The following is a 23728-nucleotide window of genomic DNA, read 5'->3' as shown; positions in this document are numbered from 1 at the left end:
CAAAAAGCAATAAAAAAAATAATTTAGAAATGTGTTGTTCCTCCATTTGTTTTCAAGCACTCTTGTACTCGTTCTGGCATTGAATTCATTAAAGTTTTGATTCATCAGGCACATTTTTCAAATGATGAGAGATAGAAGATTTCAAATCTTCCAAATTGTAAAGTTGTTCTTTACCAAGCTTGTGATCAAGCCACGACCATAAATTCTCTGTTGGATTTAAGTCTGGACTATTGGCAGGCCATGGAAGCACTTTAATTTTACTAGAATTGAACCAATCGCTAACAACATGCGCTTTATGATACGGCGTATTGTCTTGCTAGAAAATAAATCCATCTTGCAACTGCCATAAATCAATGCTAGGAATAAGCGAGTTTTCCAAAATTTCGATGTACCTTTCTTTGTTGAGTCTACCATCGAATAAATGAAAAACGCCGACTTAACAGGCACTCATACAGGCCCAAATGCCTATTGAACCACTGCCTTGTTTTGTTCATTTCAAAATGCATGATTCATCGAACCGTTCGCTTGGAAGTCTATGCAACATTACGCAACCTTTTCTGTTGTCTACCTCAATGTTCATTTCATCACTAAAGACCACACGGCTCCACTGATCTGTTGACCAATTTTTATGTAGTTTGCACCACTCTTTCCTGGCAAATTTTTGTTTTTTATTTAAGTGTGGTTTTTTTGCAGCAGCACGCCATAAATAATTTAAATTGTGGAGGACCCTTCGCACAGTTCTAGGGCTTGCTTTCAGACCATTTGACAGTGTCCATATCGTAAACAAGTCTGTAGATGATGCTTATCTGTTTTCTTTCATTAATCTCACTAACGAGCGAACATCACGGTCATTTGAAATTTTATTGCGCCCAGTCCTATGGCGATCATTAATTGACCGGGTCTCTTTGTATCGTTGAATTATGTTAATAATGCAAAAGTGAGACCTTCCGAGCTTTTCTGCTATTTGTCTGATGCTATAGCCTTCTTCTTTTAATACAAGAGCCGCGTATCTGTCTTTTTCTTCGATCTTTGCATGCATTTTTGCAATATTTTTACATCCTTATTACAATTCAAAAAATAAATGTTTATTTGAAATCGAAACTCAGGTTTCGACATTTTATTTTATAGCCAACATAATTAAGACAGTTAAAAAAAATAATGGATTATTATTTTTAATAAGTGTAAATTAAAGATTTGAAAGTGGTCGTTAAATTTTGTCCAATTTATTTAAAGAAGATTTATAAGTACTCATCAGTTTTTTAATAAGTTAAACGCTATTTAATTAGAATGAGATTAAAAAAATTATACCACTTTAATCCGTATGTTTTAATTAACAAGATATTAAAAAAAAAATTTAATATGTCAATTTGAATCTTCTTAATTTTAATTTAAAGATTAAGAAACCAACTAAAAAATGAGTGCTCTTTAATTTTTGGCCACCGCTGTGTATATATATATATATATATCATATAGTTAGATATCAAATGCATATATAAATATGGAAAAAAATATAGAAAACAATAAACTTAAATTTTTGTATTAAATTGTAATCACTGACTGAATACTATTTGCTATTTGCAAAACAGAACTTGTGAAGCTAAATTAAATATAATAATCATTGATAACACAAAATGCATCAAAAAATTGCGTTTCGCATTTAGCAGTGCGACAAAAAATTTCAATTTAATCTTGATTACTGGAAAACCTTTCTTTGGTTTTATGGCTTGTCCAAAACCAATATTGAATATCCAGAAAACCAAGTAGCGCCAGTTTTCTAGAAAAACAACTTGGTTTGAATATGTCAAACTAAGTTGTTTTTCTGTTTTGATATTCAAATTTTTCCACAAAACCAAATTATTTTAGTTTTCTAAAAATTCAAAATGGTTTTCTATATATTCAAAATTGGTTTGTTTATTGGAACAAGCTGTAAAACCAAATTAGGTTTTTTGAAAAACTAATTTTCGTAAAAGCGTATAATAAAAAAAAAACTTTTTGATCTAAAAAATATTTTTAAAATTTAATCTAATAAATTTAAATAAAAATTTAACTTTTTTAATAAATATAAAATAAGTAAATCTAAATAAAAATTAAATTAATAATTAGTTAATAAACAATTAAATTAATAATTAAATTTTGAAAAATTTTTTTTTTTTGAATATTTATTTAAAATATTTATTTGTAAATTATTAAAAAACATGAAAAAAAAATTACTTGACTTGGAGCACTAGTAAGTGAGTTCAAGACATATACAGAAAGAACGACTTTATCACAATTGACATTAAAAAAGATGATCAGTTCTTCAGGTATAGATGGATTGAAAACACGCTAAAAATATATATTATTATTTTATTAACTTAAAACAATATTAAACTGCCAAAGTAACAAAAAATATTAGCATAGTATTGGGTATCTTGGCCAATATTGGCTAATTTATTTATACAATGTAAAATAAAAATTTTCATTCCAATATTGTGCTAATATTTGCATACCAGTATTGGCATATTAACTAGGGCTTCCAGTTCAAACATGTCTAGATTCAAACTAGAAGCCTTATGTTTAGGTTTGAACATTCAACCTTTAGCCATTTTTAAAAAAATTCACATTGGGACCTTTTTCCTTTAAAGGTTTGAATATGTATATATATCAAGATTAAGTTTTTATCATCATTTTTTAACAGTAAAACCAAAACCTTTTTCAAGACCAAAAGAAATATCCCTGCTGCCAAAATACTGCAAATTGCAAAATACCAAGAAAGTTTTTTTAATGATGAAAATAACTTTCATAAAAGTAAGAATTGAATTTAACTCAAAAATGTACAACAACATCAACAACTAAAACATTTTATTGAAAAACATTGAAATAAAACTTGACCATCGGGAAATTGTATCTTTTTTAGAAGTGTTTTTAATAGGATTTTTCATAGTATATCATGGAAAGTTCAATAAAGAACATAACTCTTTGTTATACAAAGTGAAAATTCCAAATATAATGCTAAATATGTCAAAATAAGGCAATAAACAAAAATAAGGATTTTCTATTGATCAAGATTAGAGTTTCAGAAACAGCAATTAAAACTGTTAACTGAAAATTAAATTTCACATTACAGATGGCCACAGTAAAGAATTTTTTTTTTTTTAAACATTAAAAAAGAACATTTGAAAATTTTTTGATTTTATTATTTTACTAAAAGTTAGTTTTGATGGAGTATCAATAAAAATATTTTTATTTACTAATTATTACACTTTACTCTTGGCCTCTTTAAAGATATTAAAAGATCTTTAAATATTAGATCTTTAAGAGTTTTAAATATAAGATCTTTAAGAGTTTTAAATATTAGATCTTTAAAAGTTGCACTATATAATTCATGGTGATTTTCCTGTGTGTTTTTAAATTTAAAATATTTTTAACAGAGAAAGACAAACCAAAATGCAAGGCTCAAGGCATAAGCGGGAAGTTCAGAGTTTGATCCCCACCACATCCTTGGTAGTACCATGCTCAACTTCTTTCTCCGCCTAGCGACCTTATTTGTAAAGGTTCATGTTTCGGAGTTATAGAGTTGAGAAAGGGTTGTAACCACAATTACAGTAGCCTCCTCGACTGTAGCGACCTTCTTAGCCTTGAGGAGGTGAATTAACATTAAAAAAAAATTAAAGAACCATTTTTTACTAGTCCATTTTACCATAACTTATTTTGTTTTGTCCGACATGACCAGCCCTTAAAAAAAATACCCTCAGTTGCCATTTTGATTGACACATTTGTTTTTGTTTTTAAGATGATTTTTTTTTTAATTTTTATCCTTTTTATTGCTATGAACTGTCATATACATAATTTATTAAACTACACAAAATATTTTATGTTTAACAAAGAGTTTAACCCATAAAGCTTGTTAGTTTCTTCGAATTCTATTTTTTCTTAAACACAGCATACCCTTATTTATTTTAATTCTTCATAAAATACAGTTAAACACAGCATACCCTTATTTATTTTAATTCTTCATAAAATACAGTTAAACACAGCATACCCTTATTTATTTTAATTCTTCATAAAATACAGTTAAACACAGCATACCCTTATTTATTTTAATTCTTCATAAAATACAGTTAAACACAGCATACCCTTATTTATTTTAATTCTTCATAAAATAAATTTCAGTTACAAAACCAAACAGTTCAGTTTTAAAAACACTTTTTACATTATTATACACTTTATTACTCTTTCAAAATATTTTCTGTGTTATTTATTTTAAATATACTGTACAAGCTACTTCTGTAATATTTATTTTAAATACACCGCACAAGTTACTTCTGTGTTATTTATTTTAAATATGCCATACAAGTTACTTCTGTGTTATTTATTTTGTATTACACCCAAGATTGAAGCTTGCAGCTTGTTTGAAAGTAAATTTGTAAAAAAAATTATTGTATAACCAATATTTGAAAATCATCAATATAGGCATATACTGTTCATATACTGTTAAAATATTATCAACTAAATATTTTGCCAATGTTATGCTTACAATAAATGCTTCTAAGGTGTTGTATTGCAATTTTGTATTAACTTTACCTGTTGACTGGAGTTAAACAGTTCAGCTAAAACCAATTTTTCTGGAACTAGCATGCTTGTTTTTGCTCTATTCAAAGACGCCATCAGAGTATTCATCAGCTAACATAAAAAGAAAATTTTTTTATCGAGAAAAATATTACAAGTAAACCCAATTAGTGAACAAACTTGCATATAATAATTAAACTTGTTAAAAATAAATCTAAAAGGTTTACAACTGCACTATATAAAAAGTAAAACCTATCATCAAAAAAAAGCCAAAGAAAGTAAAATTGGCTTAATCATGTCTAAAAAAGTCAAATAAAATAAAATTTGCTTTATTATGTTAACACAACAAAGTAAAAGAGATCAAATGAAGTTAACAAGATAAAATGCGGGTTAAGAGTTCGAAGGACTTTTATTACAGTATAAACTGGGTCAATGTTTAGGATAAGTCACTGTTTAAATTGAGTCACTGTTTATACTGGGTAACTGTTTATACTGGGTCACTGTTTATACTGGGTCACTGTTTAAGATGGGTCACTGTTTATACTGAGTCACTGTTTATACTGGGTCACTGTTTAAGATGGGTCACTGTTTATACTGGGTCACTGTTTAAGATGGGAGTAACTAAGAAAATGTTCAAGATTGTAAAAACTTGTTAACAAAAAAATTACAAAATTATGGGAAATATTTATACTTCTATCAAAACTAAGAAATGTTGTACATTACAATAAAACTACTCATTGTACATTACATAAAGTTGTTAAAAAATCATGAAAAATAACTTCAGTCATGAAAGCTGAAATGTGTTAAAGCTGAATTGTGTTTGTTAGTGATTTTAGAAAGAACGGAGTCATTAAAAAAAAGAAATCGGAGGAAAAGTACATTGCAAACAACTTAGTACTTGGGAGTGTTGATAAGATTTGGATCATACAAGAAAAAAGACATTTGATTTTAGAAAAATTTGTCTGATGAAAAAAGTGATTAGTAATTGTAAAGAGGAATGAATGAATGTGTCAGTCCTAAAACAGTTTTTAATAAGTGTAATATAAAAGTGTGATGAAAGTGAAGAATAATTATATGTTTACACAATTCATAATAAAATGGTCACCTCTTCCACTTGCTCCCCAGAAGTGAATTTACCACAACATTCTCGTTCTAGTATTTCATCAAAAGCCATTTGAAGATGATTGTGAGTTTCTAGCAGCTAACATATAGCATTGAAAAAGTTTTTTTAACAAAAAGTTATAATATTTAACAAAAAATTTAACATGTAACATATTAATAAAAAAATTCATAAATTTGAAATACTTATATAAAAAAAATTTATGGATAAAAACAAAAACAAAGCAAAAAAGAGTCTTTTTAATTTTATCATATTAAATGTTCAAAATAATGTCCACAAAAATCTATTTAAATTTTTTTTTCAAGCCATTTGTCAAATATTCATACTCATCTTTGGGTAAACTTTTAAGTAAATTGGTTATGTGATTTTGCTGACTTTAGGCATGAAGATTTTTTTGTTTAAGTCTAACAGCTAAAAACGAGGTTTGGTAAGTAGGCAAGTAAATCACAGATTTTGTATTTAATTAAGACAATTTGTGACAGTTTTAGTAAATAAATTCAAGTGTAACCATTGAGAAATTTAAAATTTTAAAAGCCTGTTACAATGTTATTATAAAAAGCTCATTATGTGGCCTTGAAAATGCACACTAAAAGTACTAACACCCTTCTTTTTTAAACACCCTTATTTCACAAAATTGTATAAAATTTTAATACTCTAATTTTATACAGTTGTTGAATCAATCTCTAAGAGCTACCACAAAGTTTAGGAAACCTTACTCAAACCTTACTACTAGCCTCAGATAAAACTCATACTATATCAGCCGCATTAAACTGAGTTTTGGAGCCTTATTCTCTTTAAGAGATAACAGAAAGTATTGCATACCTATTATTAAGGAGTAAAAAACCATGAGTACAGTCAAGAAGATCCAGAATTCATTATTTTAGGCAGAAAACAATAAAACACAGGTTTATATCTACATCTTAAGATAGAGAAAGTAAGGCTTTTAAAATCATATATTATAAAATTAAAAAAAAAAGAAACTTTATATGGAATTAAATTTTTATCCCTATTGGCAATCATCAGCCATAAAAAACAAATTTAAAAAATTAAAACCTTTAGAAAATTACAAACGATAATAGAACAAGTTCTTGCATCTTTAACAAAAGAAGAAGTAACTGAAGCCTTTATTAAAACAATAAGATGTTAGGCATTTTTTTCATTAACAAACAACCTAAGAAGATTCCTGGAAAGATTCATATAATTTCACGGCAATGTGTTTCAGGAAGAAAAAAAACATGACATTAAATCTAGGTAATATAACTTCCCACATATACAAAATAATATTAAAAGATGATTACAACCACCTCCTAAAAAACACAATCACCTTCATTTAAAAAAAGATCAATCCAAAACTAGAAGACCAAGTAAATAATGATAACAAGCAATAACAAATTTTTGAATGAATTTGAATTTTGAATGTTTGTAGAATTTGAAATAAGAGAAATTCAAAAAAAGTAACTAATATCAAATAACAATGCTTATAATCTCAAGTGATATCTTGGCTGTTAATAAATAATTTTTCTTTTTTTTCAAAATATTTTGCAAAAAAGTTATGATAATAATAGAAAAACAATAAAATATAACCTGTTGCAATTTCCAAGGACATTGTTCAAATATAAAAGTTCCAATACCAGCACTACCAAATTTGGGGATTTTAAATTTCAACTCCTGTCACACAAATTTTATTTAATATAATATTTAAAAAGAAAATAATTCAATTAAAAAATTAAAAATAAAATAATAAATATTTAAAAAGAAAATAATTCAATTAAAAAATTAAAAATAAAAACTTCTTTATTATTCACTTTTTACAAAGTGGTTTTATGAACAGTTTTCACATGGTAGTATTTTGAACTAAAAACTTACAGCTTTTATAACATGTTCACCTGCTACATTTATCCAACCTTTCACAAGATCAGAGCTAAAAATAAATTTAATGTTGATTATTTATAAGACCTCACCTATAAATTAGAAAGAAAAAAACTAATTACTTGTTAAAAGGTAAATTACTTCCTTTACTTGTATCTGTAGCAGACATACCTTAAATAATAAACATTAAAATCTGGAATTTTTTTATCAAAGCAAAATAACATCATGTATTTATTTTTTATAAACAAATATCATACCAAGTGGCATTTTGAATCTGCTTAAACAGCTCTAGAAAAAAATATGCACATTTATTTCACAATCTACATAATAACTAATGCATAACAAATAAACATGAACATGCATTCTTAAAAATAAATACTTTTGCTGCATATGTATACTAGTGGTGACTAATGGGATTTATTATTATGGGAAAAATAAAATTTAACTAAAATTCTACTAATGCAACAAAATTTTTAAAACTACTACAGTATATATTTAAAAATATCATGATAAAATTGTTATTCAAAAATATTATGATAAAATTAATAAAAATTAAAAAAAATTTAGCAATTTAATGTGTGTGACCTTTAATACAGGTGGTAATAACTTGAATTTATAATTTTTACTTATATAAGTGAATTACATGAATTTATAAGTTTAACTTTTATAAGTGACATTCTAGGTTTTGACTCATGTAATGAGTTTAATATAACTTAATATAGTGTGGTCAAAATAGTGGTAGGATTAAAATAATTCGCATAATTTATTGGTAGGTTTACAATAATTCGCATCGTGCTGAAAGTTGGTACAGATGTTAAAGACATAATTAAAAAAAAAATTAAGTCCCGCTGATCCTGCATCTGCAAAAAAGTTATTCAAGGACAAAGGTTAAAAACTTTTGTTTTTTTCACTTATGTATTTTACTACCTATCATGAGAAAAATTTTGTGGTTTTTCTCTGATCTTGAATAAGAACAACAAAATATCACAAAGTTTTTTATTAAAAAAAGATTTTGTGAAATGGTAAAAAAAGGAATTTAAGAGTATAAATAAAGTTTAATTTGTTTTTACCTATTTATTATTATTATTATTTTTATTTATTATTTTTAAAGAACATTTTTATAACCCTTGTTTATAAAAATAATTAACAAACATTTTTTTGCATTATTTTTCAAACTAAATTTTCCTTTTTAAAAGTATTTTATTACAGTATACTAATGAACCTGTTATGAAGGTTCATTAGTATACTGAAATAAAATACTTTTATATATATAGAAAATAGATTCCTGCTGATCTGAATCTAGATATGGCAATTGTAGAGGTACACAATCATGCTTCAGTAAATAATAGTGGAAATTGCAGTTTTGACAGTGATCGTTCAAGAAAGTTTCTTTGGAAATTATCAATGGAAACATGCCAGTAAGTTTTAAATAGTTTGAAAATGCTTTTGTCCAGAGGTTGAAGCTCATGACTACAATACACTGAAAGACAAAGCATATGAATATTTAACTTTTCAGCTTCCTCTATTACAGCAATATCCAATGATGTCTGTCAAAAATCAACTATGATGTCTGTCGAAAATCAACAAAACTTTTCCTGGTAATCGGTGCTGGTAGCATTTGTACACACAACTACAGTAACAGTTTCTCCTTTATCTGTATGAGTAGCTGTGTATACATGCTCTGCTCCTTTTTTTGCCATTACTACATGAGTGCCAATTATTGTTAATTGCAATCCAGATTCATCGATGTTGTAAATCAACTCAGGATGGTGTGCCAAATTTAGTTTTTCGTCGACTTTATCAACAAGATTGTAAAAGTTTTGAACAGTTTCAGCATTGAATCGCATTAGCCTACCATAACTCAAACTATCACATTTCCTAGGAGCAACATTAGGATGGTGCCTGATAAATCCTGCAAGCCAATCTTTGCCTGAAATTATTTATTTCATTAGTATAGTTATTTTAATTTTAATATTTCATTTAAATATATGGAAAAAACTGATTTTGATTAATTTTTTTAAATTCGAATATAAAATAAAAATCAAAAACTATTAAAATAAGTACCAGCAATTTCATTCTCGAAACGATGTGGCAGATTTTTTTGAGTACATATTTCATATCCATATTTTCTAAGCTGTACTCTTGTTATACCAAACCCTATTTCTTGAAGATGAAATACTCTTTACTTCAACTCAGATTCTACTGTTTCAGGAATAATGCAATTTCAAAAAGTTTTCCTTTCTCGTTAACCAGTCTCTGAGAGTTCTTTGAGGAATGTTATAATCTCGCGATGCTGCCAATACTGGATTTCCAGTTCTAACAAAATATAGTGCCTTTTCAAATCCTCTGTTTTCCATTTTGCCCTAATAGTTATTTTTTTAGGTTTAGTCATTCTAAAAAGAACAAAAATTATATTTGACAAATTTTCTGACAAAATTTTTTTAATCAATCAAAAAATCAACATTGCATTTTTCAAGTGACAACAAAAGCATTTATAAACATCTTTAAGTTTAAAACAATAAATTAATGAGGATGTGAAAAGATAACAACAACAAAAGTACATTTAAAAGGAAAAGGTATTCTTTAAACAGTCATTTTTGCGTTAACTGATGCAATTAGCACAGCAACTTAAATAATATTTTTAAAGAATTTTAAAATTTACGTTTTTTGTTTCATTTTTTTAAACTTCAACATTAAATTACAGTAGTTTAAAGGAAATTTGATAGCAAAAATATTAAATTACAAGCTTCGAGTGCAATTACAACACATACACAAAATATCAAAAATCAAAATAAATATGTGGTGTTATTAGCCCATTCCATTTTTTTTTTGTTTACATTGTGAACATTGCTTACTTTCAAAAATCAAATAATGTATTGGGCACATGAATAAACAAAAATAACAATAAAACATTGATTGTTTTGAGTAAGTATAAATAGAGATGATACTTTTTTAATCAATGATAAAAAAAGAATGGTCTAAAATCACACTCTCTACACTGTATAGAATTATTGTGAATGACTTAAAACCACAATAAAATGTGCGAAAGTTCAAAAAATATGTCTTATAACTAAAACATTATTTATCTAAGAAGTTCAAACAATGTTTCCAAAATTGTGCCACTAAATATTCTTTAGGCCAACTTTAAAAAATGAAATGGCGGTATAAGCGGCCAGCGGTATTAGACTACTTTACCCTCATTGTTTCAAATATAACTTTAATGGTTTGATTTAGTAATTTTGTAACCTCTATTTTGTTTTACAGATATAATGGCTGGTAGATATAACGTTGAAGAGGACTGATAATAAATAATGAACTAGAAGAGGTAGAATCATGCGATTCTTTCAAAAATAATGATTTTAGAAATGATACAACGCTATCTCGTTCTAAACTAGACTAAGATCCAGGTTAAGATTATTATGGAGGGACTATTTCTTTAGCCGCTGTTCCTAATCTTGATTCTCAATTATGAGGACATTGGAAATATAAGTACTATATATCATCTGAGATGCAGATGATATATAATACTTATATGAAAATGTTACCTTTAAATCAGCAATTTTTTCAATGAAGAAATAGTTGAAAAAAAAACTTCAAGTATGAATATTTATGTTATCTTACTCATTACAACCATAAAAGGTGCTCTTTTACTTAAAATCAAAGATAAAGTGAAATATTGACAAATATATGTTCTCATGTAAAAACTTAAAAGATAGATGTTTAATTCAAGTTTTAAAAGGAATTTTAGAACATTGAATAATTTTCAAAAACATTGAAATGACATTAAATAATTTTCAAAAAGTATACATTAATCTAGATCAAACTGAGGTCCAAAGTAAACAAAAGAAAGAACTGGTTATTGACAAAAACAAATGCAACAGAAAATTTGCTATAGAAGGAACTATCAACAAGCCCTTTTGATATGGTATTCAAGGAATTAGAGTCTGCAAAATCTGCATCAAGTAAATTGACAAGAAAATACCATCATCTGCCTTGCTGGTATACTAATACAACATTGCTAAACAATAAGTTTGATGAATTGATATTAAAGTTAAGCAAACACATATTTATTGATATGTGAAACATGGAGGAGTGAATCATCGACAACAAATATTCCGAGTTATTCTTTTTTCAGATAAAACAAACTGATTAATAGTGGACATGGAGTATGCATTTATAGTCATGAAAGCATCAGTTCTTTTATTTACACTAATAGTTATGTACATAATGACAATATTGAGTAAATATGGTGCTCGGTTTGTACAGTTTCAGAAATAATTTTTTGTAGGTGTATCTATAGAGTAGAAGATTGTAATGAGGAAAATAACAAGCAAATTGTAGATTCAATCAATTACTCCTATACGCTGTTGAAAAAAAAATCAATATTCAGGTTTACATATATGTGGTGACTTTAAATATTCATAATATAATCAAACAACATTTCAAATAAATAAACGTTTTATAAACCTATTAGACTTAGTGATATCAAAATCTTTGGCTAGAGTTTTTCAAATAGAACGCATATTAAACCTTTTTTGACTATATATTTTGAATATTTTAGTATTCCTTTTTGGTTTGTTTTTTCTTTTAAAAAATGGAATTTTAAAGAATAATTTTAATATATATATATTAGTGGTGTACTGTCGGATTTTGGTTGGTCGTCCGGCCAAAAGCCGACAGTACACCATGAGAGAAATAATTTAGCTAATCTTGGTCGTTTGCCATTATTTTGAGTCGCCTGTTATCATTTAAAAAAAAATTTTTTTATGTTTTAAATGTCTTTAATGAGTTTTTTAAAGTGTGTGTTTTCAGAAGAAATAAAATTATATTTTTATATTTGATCAACATAAAATTATAAAAAAGATTATTTTTTCAACTTTAGTGGTTATGATACATTATTGCAAGAAAACTATTGATGCATATATAAAGTAGCGTTTAAAATGTCATGGTATTTTTATTTGCGCCACATTTTATGTAATTAAACTTTGATTGAATAAAAATTGCTACTTTAATGACTTTTAAAGGAAGTTTTTTTAAAAACATTTAAACTTGCATTTAAATGTTTTTAAAAGAGAAAAAGTTTTTTTTGCAATTAAACTTTGAATGAACGATAATTGAAAGATAAAATCGCTTTCAAACCAAGTTTTTTTGGAGTTATTCTTTAAAATAAAAATGTAATATATTTAAATTATTTTTAATAATATATCAATGGAATGTTCATTTTTATAGAGCTTATAACAAAACTTTATTTGCATATCAAAATTTTATTATATTATTTAAAGAAGGTGTTTTTAACAAACGTTTTAACGAAATTAAATTTAAAAAGTTCATTATTTAATTGCGTACTGTTTGTGTTTTAAAAATAGAACAACTTAATAAAGCGCAAGTGATTATGGGATTGAAATAATTAGGAAATAATGACAGACTAGCAAAAACAAATTGATGAATAAAAATAAAAAAGTAGTATATAGACATTATTTGATTTTGTTGGTCCAGCAAAATATGATTTAATTTTTATTTTATTTTATAAACATCTTCGCTTCCAACAAGGCTGCAAGCAACCACTAATTAAGGTTGGAAGTTGTGATAATTGTTGGAGGTTGGCTGCAAGAGCAGGTCCAACTATGTTAACAATGCGTTTTTGCATCTTGTATAAAAGAGAAAGGGCACCATTAGAAGATCCGGCCCAGATATAATAACAGCATTCCATACAAGGCCGCATTTGAGATTTATAGAGATAGAGAATAGAATTCGGAGTAAGAGTCGAGCGCAATAAAGAGATGCAACCTTAGCAGATAATAATTTTGCAACGGATTTGATATATGGTTTTTAAGAAAGATCAGAAGTAAGAGTTAATCCTAGAAGATGATTCATCGAGTACATTACGGTTCATAAATATAGGAAGATCTAAATTATTGGGATAACGATTGAATAAAATTGAGTTTTATCTGAATTAAAGTTCACCAACCACTGTGAGCCCCATACTGTAGCAGAAGTGAGATCCTTTTCAAGCTCAAATCCCCCCTCCAAACAATCAGAGAGTGTTGGTTTCTTATCATGACAAGAATAAATGGTAGTATCATCAGAAAGCAATGCCACCTTAGATGTCAGAATATCTGGAAGATTGTTAATGTAAATTAAAAAGAGTATAGAGCCAAGGATAGAACCTTGAGGAACTCCTGAAGTTACAGAATAAGAAGAAGAGTGCTGTCCATCGAGGACAATTTTTATACTATGATTGGAAAGGAAGGATTCAATAATCTTAAAGATGTTACCAGATACACCGTAAGAAGAAAGCTTATGGAAAAGACCAACATGCCAAACTTTATCAAAAGCTTTAAAAATGTCAAGAGCAATGGCCTTAACCTCTCCACCTTTATCTAATGCACAAAATTACTAGAATTCCACAACAAAAGATATTACACAGAAGAAACTTAACTAATTATAGCCCTGTTTTACCTTCAAAAGTTGTAAACATATAAGAAACATCTTCATTAGAGCCGTGATGCTGTAAAATGGGAAAAATTGAGAACATTATCTGTTTTGTTTAGCAAATACAAACTCTAACCCTGCATAGTTATACTTTAAACACAGCAAATAACAATAAAATTAGTTTTTTAAGGACCTTTTTATAATATCTAGCAAAACGATAAGCAGCAAATAATAAACTATGTATAAGTATGTATAATAGAACTTGAACAAAAAATTTTTTACATAAGGCCATAAGGGCCTTAAAATTAAAGAGACATTTAAATTATACTCCTTCAGGCACGGATGCGGAGTCCCAAAAAGGACTCTGGATTTGAAAGTTACAAAAAGAGTACGTTATCCTAGTTTTTGGTATCCAGGAGTTCTAAAAATATAAATATGTTTATGGACTACTAATAGAAAAAAAATTAAGACTTTTAGGTTAGAGGAACAACTGTTTTTTGAACCCGAAGTCCTTAAGTATAATGGCAACAAGGACTCCGGGACTCCAGGACTCCGGGCTTAAAAACAATAAGTTTCAAGTCATTAAATCTCATGAACTTTTTTTCTTATAGCAGATCATAAGTCTTTTTTTTTTTTTTTGTTATTCACCTCCTCAAGGCCAAGAAGGCCACTACAGATGAGGAGGCTACTTAATAGTGGTTATAACCCTCTCTCAACTCTATAACTCCGAAACACCAACCTCGACAAACAAGTCCGCTGTGCGGAGAAACAAGTCAACAATCATGCATAAAATGAGCTTTTGGATACTACGGACTTGGAAAAAGTAGAGATATAAAACCGGAGTCCTTTTGGGACTCCGCATCCCTGCCCTCATGTATTGAATATCTGTACTAATCTATTTTTATTTTTATTCCTTTTATATTAGTGAAAAAAGGCTGACACCCTTTAAATTTAAACAAACAAAAATATTTGAGTACATTATTACAAAGTTGAGAATTCCTGTAAAACAAAACATTAAAAATAAAAAACTATATACATATATATATTTGTATATACATATATATATTTGTATATACATATATATATTTGTATATGCATATATATATTTGTATATACATATACATATACATATATATATATATATATATATATATATATATATATATATATATATATATATATATATATATATATATATATATATATATGTATACATATATATGTATGCATACATCTATATATATATGTATATATATATATATATATATGTATATATATATATATATATATGTATACATATATATATATATGTATACATATATATATATGTATACATATATCTATATATATACATACATATATATATATATATATATATATATATATATATATATATATATATATATATATATATATAATATGTAAAATGAAAAAAAAACTGATAAGCAATTTTTGACTAATTTATTATTATTATTGCTTTAACATTGCTCACTATTTTAAGAACAAGAGCTACTTTATAGAATACATTTAAAATTATTTGTGTGTGTGTGTGTATATATATATATATATATGAACTTTATATATACTATTTTATATTTTTATATATATATATATATATATATATATATATATATATATATATATATATATATATATATATATATATATATATATATATATACATACACACACATAAATATATATACATACTACATCTATTCGTAAAAATGTTTAAACATATGAAACTTTAAATGTTAAGACAAAATAAAAAAACATGTTAGTCTCAAGCCAATAATATAATTATTCAGAGATATGCAGCTATGAAAACTGTTTTGACAATATTATAGATCTGTCACGCATTGATCAGTCAAAAATCTTTCGGAAGCAATTACCTTTTTAGAAGTTGATGAAATATTAACTATGTAACCATTTAACAAAACATAAAAAGTAAAAATGTGTGCACTACCAAGGCAATATGCAACTGGATTTTTTTAGCTGCATGTAGCTGTTTTGACTACTACTAATTCTTATTATGCCAGTTAGGCCCAATGGCTTATCATTTTTCATTAAAAGGTAGACATGTGTACATAAATAATAAGTATCCACAGAAAATAAATTCCATTTATAGTATTCAAACTTAAAATAATATTGTCTTGAATATTTTTAATGCAACAGGTATCAAACTTTTTTGTTCATTCTTAAGAAGACATAGTTTTATTAGTTACAGTTAGTTTTACTTAAATGAATATCTTTTTCCACCGTTTTTTGTCCATGACACTCAATATATCATTTTAGTTCATCGACATTAAATTAAAAAACATTTTTTAAAAATGCTTTAGAGTCATTTTTTCCACTAAAAAACCTCATTCAAATTTTTTTCCAATGCCAATATAAACTTATATCAAAGTCGTAAGTCTTACAAGAAATACTTCATAGTTTAGGAGTAGTAAACATACTTCATAAATGAATTACATTTCATAGAGCAGCTATCTTTACAAAGATTATAGCAACTATGCTTACAAAAATGATTTGTTTGTCCAAATATCAATCCCAGAATTTTATTTAGAAAAATTTTGTGATATCAACCAAATGGTATGCTATTAAAAATGTTTGATAAATAAACGTTTAACATAAGAAATTTTTATCATTTAGTTTTGTAAAAACGTAATTAATGGTAATTTTCTATTTACCAACACCATCAAAATCACCTGCTCTAACTGATTTTAAGTTTATAAAGAAACTAAAAGATAAGTAGCTACAATTAAAAGAATCATGTAATGTCCTGCATAAAATGCCTCATCCACCTCCTACTGCTAAAACTTGGAGAGATGATTATAGACTATTAGCTAGGTTTGTTTCACTAAGTTTTTTCTTTTTCAACATCAATGATATGTATGCATTATATATCCATATTGTGTATGTATTTTTATCTTCAGGTTATACATTGGCCTCAGACATTACTTGGATAAGAATATTTTACCCAAACTGGAGCTACCAACTAAATTACCATGTTCTCACTCACCAAGATGGATCAGCAAAGTAATTTATATCTTACTGGACTACTTTCTAATCCCTAAAGAACGGTAATCATTGAAAGAAATAGGTAAGTTTATTAGCTGTTCTTGGTCACATGCATGGTTTAAAATGAGGGAAGAACCCAATTAGGTGAACCTGAAAGAGGCCACATCAGCTTGAATTACAGCCCAAGAAGCCCTGACCAGACATATTCTTGGTGTTGAAGTCACATTAAGAAATGTGCATAGAACGAATGAGGTTGCTGAGAGAGGACTTCGAACTATGGACATCCGAGCTTGCCGGGCTAAACCGAACTATGGATATCCGAGCTTACCGGGCTAAGTTTCTTGAAAAACTTTTCTTAACTCAAATGTTTATTAAAATGTCTCAATATTTATATATTTTCATTACTAAGGCTGATTACTTTTATATAGTTTCATTACTAAGGCTGATTACTTTTATATAGTTTCATTACGAAGGCTGAAGTTGCAGAAGAAAGAGATGAAATGAGTTGCAGAAGAAAGAGCTAAGAAGAAAGAGATGAGATCTTTTGAAATTTTAATCAGAAAATGAAATACAAGACAAAAGTGAATTACAACAGCTACATTAGCAATGATGGTGATGATAGATGGTGGTGTTGATAATAATAATAAGATAAGAACAAAATTTTTTGTCGATTTTATCGGTATCGGCAAAGTTTGAGTTCAATATAAAATCTGAGCTCAGAAGAAGTTTTATTTCAAAACAGAAGAATCAAATCTCAAATCAACAAAAAGTATTTATTAGGAAAAGTGATGAAATGTATAGCATGATGAAAGTGTCTTATCAAATTTCATTTCTCCTTGCAAAAAAGATAAAGTGCTGTTCTGATAAAGAAATCATAATAGGCCGCCTCTATTTAAGCTGAAAATGCGGGAGACAATAAAATCAAGTTGTTGTCTTAAAACAATGCCCTTAATCGGAACAAAGTAGCAAGAAGAGTAGAGGCTTCGGTCATTTTATTAACTAAATCAACAATAGTCTAACTTTTTTTAACTATATATATAATAAAACAAAGTTTATTTTTTTAACAAACTTTGTTTTATTATATATATAGTTTAAAAAAGTTTGAACGGTAAATAAAAAACGGAAAAAAAAAATAGGATTCAACTTTTTTTTATTAAATTGTGTTTTGGACACAATTATTTATGTTTTACAAAAGGTTTCACATAGTGTTTTAAAAAAAAAACCACCATGTATATATATATATATATATATATATATATATATATATATATATATATATATATATATATATATATATATATATATATATATATATATATATTTATATATATATATATATATATATATATAGAACCCTTAGATGTTGTCCGAAAGTTTTTTCCATATTTTGTTGACAAAAAGTAAAAATTAAAATGCAAGACCGAAATTTTTTTTTTTTAATAATGATAGACTGTCATTATTAAAAAAAAAAAGATTTGTCAGTCGATGTAGCAGCACTCCCTTGCGAGTCAGGCTATTTGTCAGTCGATGTAGCAGCACTCCCTTGCGAGTTAGGCTATTTGTCAGTCGATGTAGCAGCACTCCCTTGCGAGTCAGGCTATAAGATAGTCGATGTAGCAACACTCCGCGCATGATTTACAGTAAAAAAAAATTAAAATAAAAACATTTTATTAAAAAAAATAAAAATAAAAACATTTTATTAAAAAAAATAAAAATAAAAACATTGTTTATATTGTTAAAAACATTCAAAATGTTTTAAAAACATTCAGAATGTTTTTAAAAACATTCAGAATGTTTTTAAAAACATTCTGGTCAATTAAATTTGCGTTTTTGTGGTTTTTTTATATAACAATTAATTTGTAATTAAATTAATGGTTTTGACTTTCGTCCAACACGAAAATGTTGGACGAAAGTCAAAAGTAATTAAAAGTGACGTATGTGTTGGCGTAAGAATCACTTTTTTCCTTTCGCTCTTCCCAAAGCCAACAAATTATAGATCTATATATATATATATATATATATATATATATATATATATATATATATATATATATATATATATATATATATATATATATATACACACACACACATATATATATACACACATATATAAAAAAAATTTTAATTTTAAAAGTTATTAAAGTTAGTAAACATAACAGGTAATTACCCATTCCATCAGGTTTTCAAACATAACGATTACATAACACTAACATAATGCCAGATTTTGTGTTTTATAATAGGTAATTTCCATTATGTTCAATGTATAATTTGTATGAAAAAAATATAACGGTATTTGCTGTTACGTTTTTTTGATGTGAATTATGTTGAACATAACGGGAATTACCTGTCATATACAATGTATAATTCGTATGAAAAAAACATAACGGTATTTGCTGTTATGTTTTTTTCATACAAACTATATATTGAACATAATGGTATTACCCATTATAAAACACAAAATCTAGCGTTATGGTTTTTAAAAATGTAATGGGTTTTTTTTTTACAGTGTAAACAAGAAATATTTGTTACGAAAGGAGCTCATCTAGGGAAGCATAAAACTTTCTAACGTGACAACAGACCCTGTTTACAAACTAGTAAACCAAGATGTGATTTTGCAACTAAGGGGCTATTCATGAAGCTTTATAATCCTCTCCCTTCCCCTTGTCACAAAATCCTAACCCCCTTTTCTTTATACCAAGCTTAGTATGAGAAGAATTCAAAATAAAGAAAAATGATTTTGAATCTAAAAAATTATAATGATTACTGTATGTGAAGGATTAAAAGATCTGATATTAGAATGAATACAACAGAACAGCATGTAGATGCAAGTGATTCACAAAAAAGGAAAGATTCTAAAGACACTGAAAAACTTCATGAGTTGTTTTTATCGCATGGTCCTTTTCACATAATTATAGAAATCATAATTACTGGCAGTGGAGTTGGTAATAATAAAATTAACTCTATACAATGCTCCTAAAAAATTAACTGTTTTGACAAATAGATATTGTAGTTTTTTGAAAAATACACAGAACAATAAGAATGCAATTATCTAGTCTTCCTATCAGTTTCTGCTAGTCAACACTTATAATAATATTTTATTTGCAATAATGTCCCTAAGGTTTGTACCAACTTTCAGCTCTATGCATTCTCATGTTGTACTGTAAATTGAAATGTCTATTTTGATTGGCTATTACTTTAATGTTGTAACTATTTATATAAATTTGTCCATTAGTGAAACTTACTTGAATTATTTCTTTCAGCTGGGCAAGTATTGAAGAAACTTCATCTGTTAATAACCAGTTAAACTCAAGTCTCTAAAACAAGTCAAGTGTAAAAAAATATAAAAAAAGTTGGAAAGAAAGAAACTCAAGTCTCTAAAACAAGTCAAATGTAAAAACATATAAAAAAAGTAAGAATAAAAAATACAAAAATCTTTTAACTTTAATTAATTTAATTTTAATTTTTCTTTTTTAATTTTCAAATTCCTAACTCACATCAATGAACATATAAAAATAATTACTAACATTTAAAAAAAGACTTACTAAAACATTGACCTTGGATGACATTATTTACATATATTATTCTTTTGGTCTTAAGACTAAAATTACACAAGTATCGATAATAATTATATAATAATAAACAACTGAGGTATTTAACTGGAACTTGGGGCTAGGTTTGATAAACCTAGATAACTAACTAAATGTCTATGGATACAACAAAAAACAATTTTCTCAGACAATGTGTGCTCTTGCATAAAGTGTACTACAAAATATGGATACTACTGTGGCTTTGCATGAAACTAATATAGTCTGCAGACTTTTAACTTTGAAATAGACACCTAATTATAAAACTCAAAATTAATACTGTATATAAAATTTAAAACCCAACTAAAAAAATTTAGGGATTAAGTTTTTTTTAAAACTTAGGAGCTAACTTAAAAAAAATATTGTTCTGACGCCCCAGGTGAAAAATAAATTACCCAGTCACAGACCATTATTAAAATTACCCAGCCCTGACTCACAATAATTATGATGTAATTTACAATGTAGTAATAATATATTACATTGGAATTATTATTACAAAAAAATAAAAATAATAACAAGAAAAAAAAAGCTTTGTTTTTTATTCTTTAAATAGTTATTTAAAAAATTAAATCTTTTAAATTTTTATAAATCTTTTTTAAAAAAGATTTATAAAATATCAACTGTTTTCTTTTTCTTTTTTCTTTTCTTTAGACTGTTCAATCATTTGCCTAAAAATAATTAGAAATAACTTATTATGGCTGTTGCTGGGATATTGGCATTTTTTAATTAGAATAAAACCATTTTTAAAAAAATTTTCATACTTTTTCTTATTTCGCTTCTCTGCATCATACTTTGAAACTGTATTGATATGTGGTCGTTCCAGCGGAACTTTTCTAAGTGTTTTCTTTGTGCGACTAAAATAATCATTTATACTAAACTAAATACATAAGAGCTAAATTTATTTCTATAAAACATTTGTTGTCAAAAACCTGCATATCTTAAATTCTATCTTATGACTTTTACCTAATTTGTTTTGATTCATTTTTATGGAACATGCAACACTTTTTATTACCAGAAGGTGGGGAGTGCAGGGAAGGGGGAAGGAATGAGGGTTAGGAGGGAGAAGGTGGGAGTGCAGGGGGATGGGGAAAGAGAGGGAGTAGCTTAACCATAAAACTCTTACCCATTTGTAACATTTTTTCAAAAACAAAATTAAATGAAACAAAAACTTGAGATTTTAACTTGGTTCAAAAGTTAAAACAAATAAAAAGTTAACATTTACTCCAAAATCAACAAAATCAAAAAAAGTATTAAAACAAAACCTGCAAAAAAGTAGTAAAAGTTTTTCTGAACTGAGCAAATATAATTTCAAAAATCATTGTTAGCCTTTCAAAAACCATTGTCAGATTTTCTTCAGCTTTCAAAGAGGAGATATTTTTTAAATCGTTTACATTTGGTTTATTTCAAACTTACATTTTTTTTGTTTATGTATTGCCACATTTTGATTTTATTTTTTAAGTTTTTTTTTTGGCTTTATTGGCTTTTAACTTTTACCTAAAAATTTTTCTTTTTTCTTTTTTATTATTATTATTATTTTTTTTATAGTTTTTCTGTTGATTTTATTGCTTACAAACATTTGTTTAAAGATGATTTTTTTGTTTTTGTTTTTCTCTTGACTTTATTGCTGACTTTTTGTTTTTTACATTGTCTTTTTATTTTAATCTTATATTAATTATTTTTATTATTAAAAGTCTGAGTGAAAAAGCTAATGAAACTAACAAAGGTTTGTATCTATCTGTATGTTTTTATGTTAAGCAGTTAGCTGTTTAATGCTTATAAAATTTGTTTTTTGAGAAATTGCATTTTAGCTACACTTTCTTGAAAAATTCACAGTTTGTTTATTTTTGTTTGTTTAATATAAGTTTAATACTTTAATGTAAAAAAAAACTTTATTTATTAAATCTCTGATTGACAAATATTTTTTACTATATATTTTATTTTCATATTCTTAATATAATTTAGTATTTCTTATGCTTTTTGATAAGCACTTCTACATATAAAAGGAAACATAAATAAAAATTTCATAAAGATTTTGTATTTTTTCCTGCATAAACACAAACAGACTCTTAGACTTTTTGATAAAAAATTTTTTTGCTGCATTTTTTGTTTTCATCTATGCATCCAAAGAAAACTTTTATAAAGATATTCACCTTTTCAAGATGTAATTGAAAACTTGAAAGCTGTAATTAAGAAACGTAAGATGTAATTGAGAAGATGAAAGTTGTAATTAAGAAACATAATATGTAATTTAGAACATGAAAGTTGTAATTAAGAAACGTAAGATGTAATTTAAAACATGAAAGTTGTAAATAAGATACGTAAGATGTAATTGAGAAGATAAAAGTTGTAATTGAAAAAAGTATAAAGAATACAATTGAAAAAAGTATAAAGAAGTTCTTTGTATTTTGAATTTTGTAGTCCTAGTATACTTTGTAATTTAAGGCTGGAAATAATAATATAATATAAATAAAATAAAAAAAGTCATTAAAAAGGCACTTGAGGTTTAGGCGGTAACTGGAAAAACCCTATTGGGTGTCAATAAAAACTTTCTTTTATTTTTATTTGTGAAAAATTTAATTGAGATTTCAGATGAATAATAAATAAAACAAATAATTTATTTACATAAAAATTTAGAATTTAAACAACGTTATTGAATTTAAACAAAATCATTGCAATATTTAGTTAAGCACCAACTTGGATGTTTTCCAAATTTAAAATTGTTGCGTAATGCGTAGCCGTTTGCGTATGTTGTACAGCGCGTGTACAATCACCTCCAATTATTGTATTTTTTGCCGCAGTAAAAATTTTTTCTAAATACTGCATTCGTTGTTTCATAATCCCAGCACCAAATACAGGTGGAATGTGAATAACATTTTTAACTTTTTTTTTAATTTTGGGCCAGATAGCTTCCACTGGGTTTAACATTGGGCTGTAGGGTCCTAATCGTAACAACTGAGCCAAACGAGCGTGACATAGAGCATTGTCTGTTACAACATCAAAATCCTCTAAACAATTCCCTTTGTTTAACCCACTGATTAAACAAAGCTAACATCCACTCGTTACAAGAATCTGTTTTAAATGATCCTCTGCAGGTTTCCATCATGACGACATTTGTTGTTGATATAGCTGCAATCAAATGTATGTTTGCACC

General features: G+C 26.6%; 2 protein-coding genes across 3 annotated transcripts in view; both read right to left on the bottom strand.

The window, feature by feature from the left end:
• The window catches only part of LOC100203918 (protein rogdi homolog), a 28027-nt gene extending 7337 nt beyond the window's left edge, over positions 1-20690 (bottom strand). Inside the window, exons 1-9 of one of the 2 annotated variants that reach the window (XM_065807574.1) lie at positions 20536-20690; positions 20236-20307; positions 7795-7825; positions 7660-7708; positions 7535-7589; positions 7253-7336; positions 5654-5749; positions 4564-4662; positions 2212-2325 (exon numbers count right to left, since the gene is read on the bottom strand). In XM_065807574.1, the coding sequence (XP_065663646.1) occupies positions 2212-2325; positions 4564-4662; positions 5654-5749; positions 7253-7336; positions 7535-7589; positions 7660-7708; positions 7795-7825; positions 20236-20307; positions 20536-20559 (624 nt within the window). In that variant the 5' untranslated portion in view covers positions 20560-20690. The remainder of the gene's footprint in view (positions 1-2211; positions 2326-4563; positions 4663-5653; positions 5750-7252; positions 7337-7534; positions 7590-7659; positions 7709-7794; positions 7826-20235; positions 20308-20535) is intronic. The other variant, XM_065807575.1, reaches the window with a different exon arrangement.
• A 399-nt stretch (positions 20691-21089) lies between these two features.
• The window catches only part of LOC100200323 (probable ATP-dependent RNA helicase DDX52), a 51745-nt gene continuing 49106 nt past the window's right edge, over positions 21090-23728 (bottom strand). The window contains exons 17-18 of the mRNA XM_065807573.1: positions 21339-21431; positions 21090-21245 (exon numbers count right to left, since the gene is read on the bottom strand). Coding sequence (XP_065663645.1) covers positions 21194-21245; positions 21339-21431 — 145 coding nt within the window. The 3' untranslated portion in view covers positions 21090-21193. The remainder of the gene's footprint in view (positions 21246-21338; positions 21432-23728) is intronic.

Source organism: Hydra vulgaris, chromosome 10, assembly GCF_038396675.1.
Source record: "Hydra vulgaris chromosome 10, alternate assembly HydraT2T_AEP".
NCBI classification, from domain to species: domain Eukaryota; kingdom Metazoa; phylum Cnidaria; class Hydrozoa; order Anthoathecata; family Hydridae; genus Hydra; species Hydra vulgaris.
The sequence above is the reverse complement of the archived record's forward strand: the minus strand, read 5'-3'. Positions and strand labels throughout refer to the sequence as shown.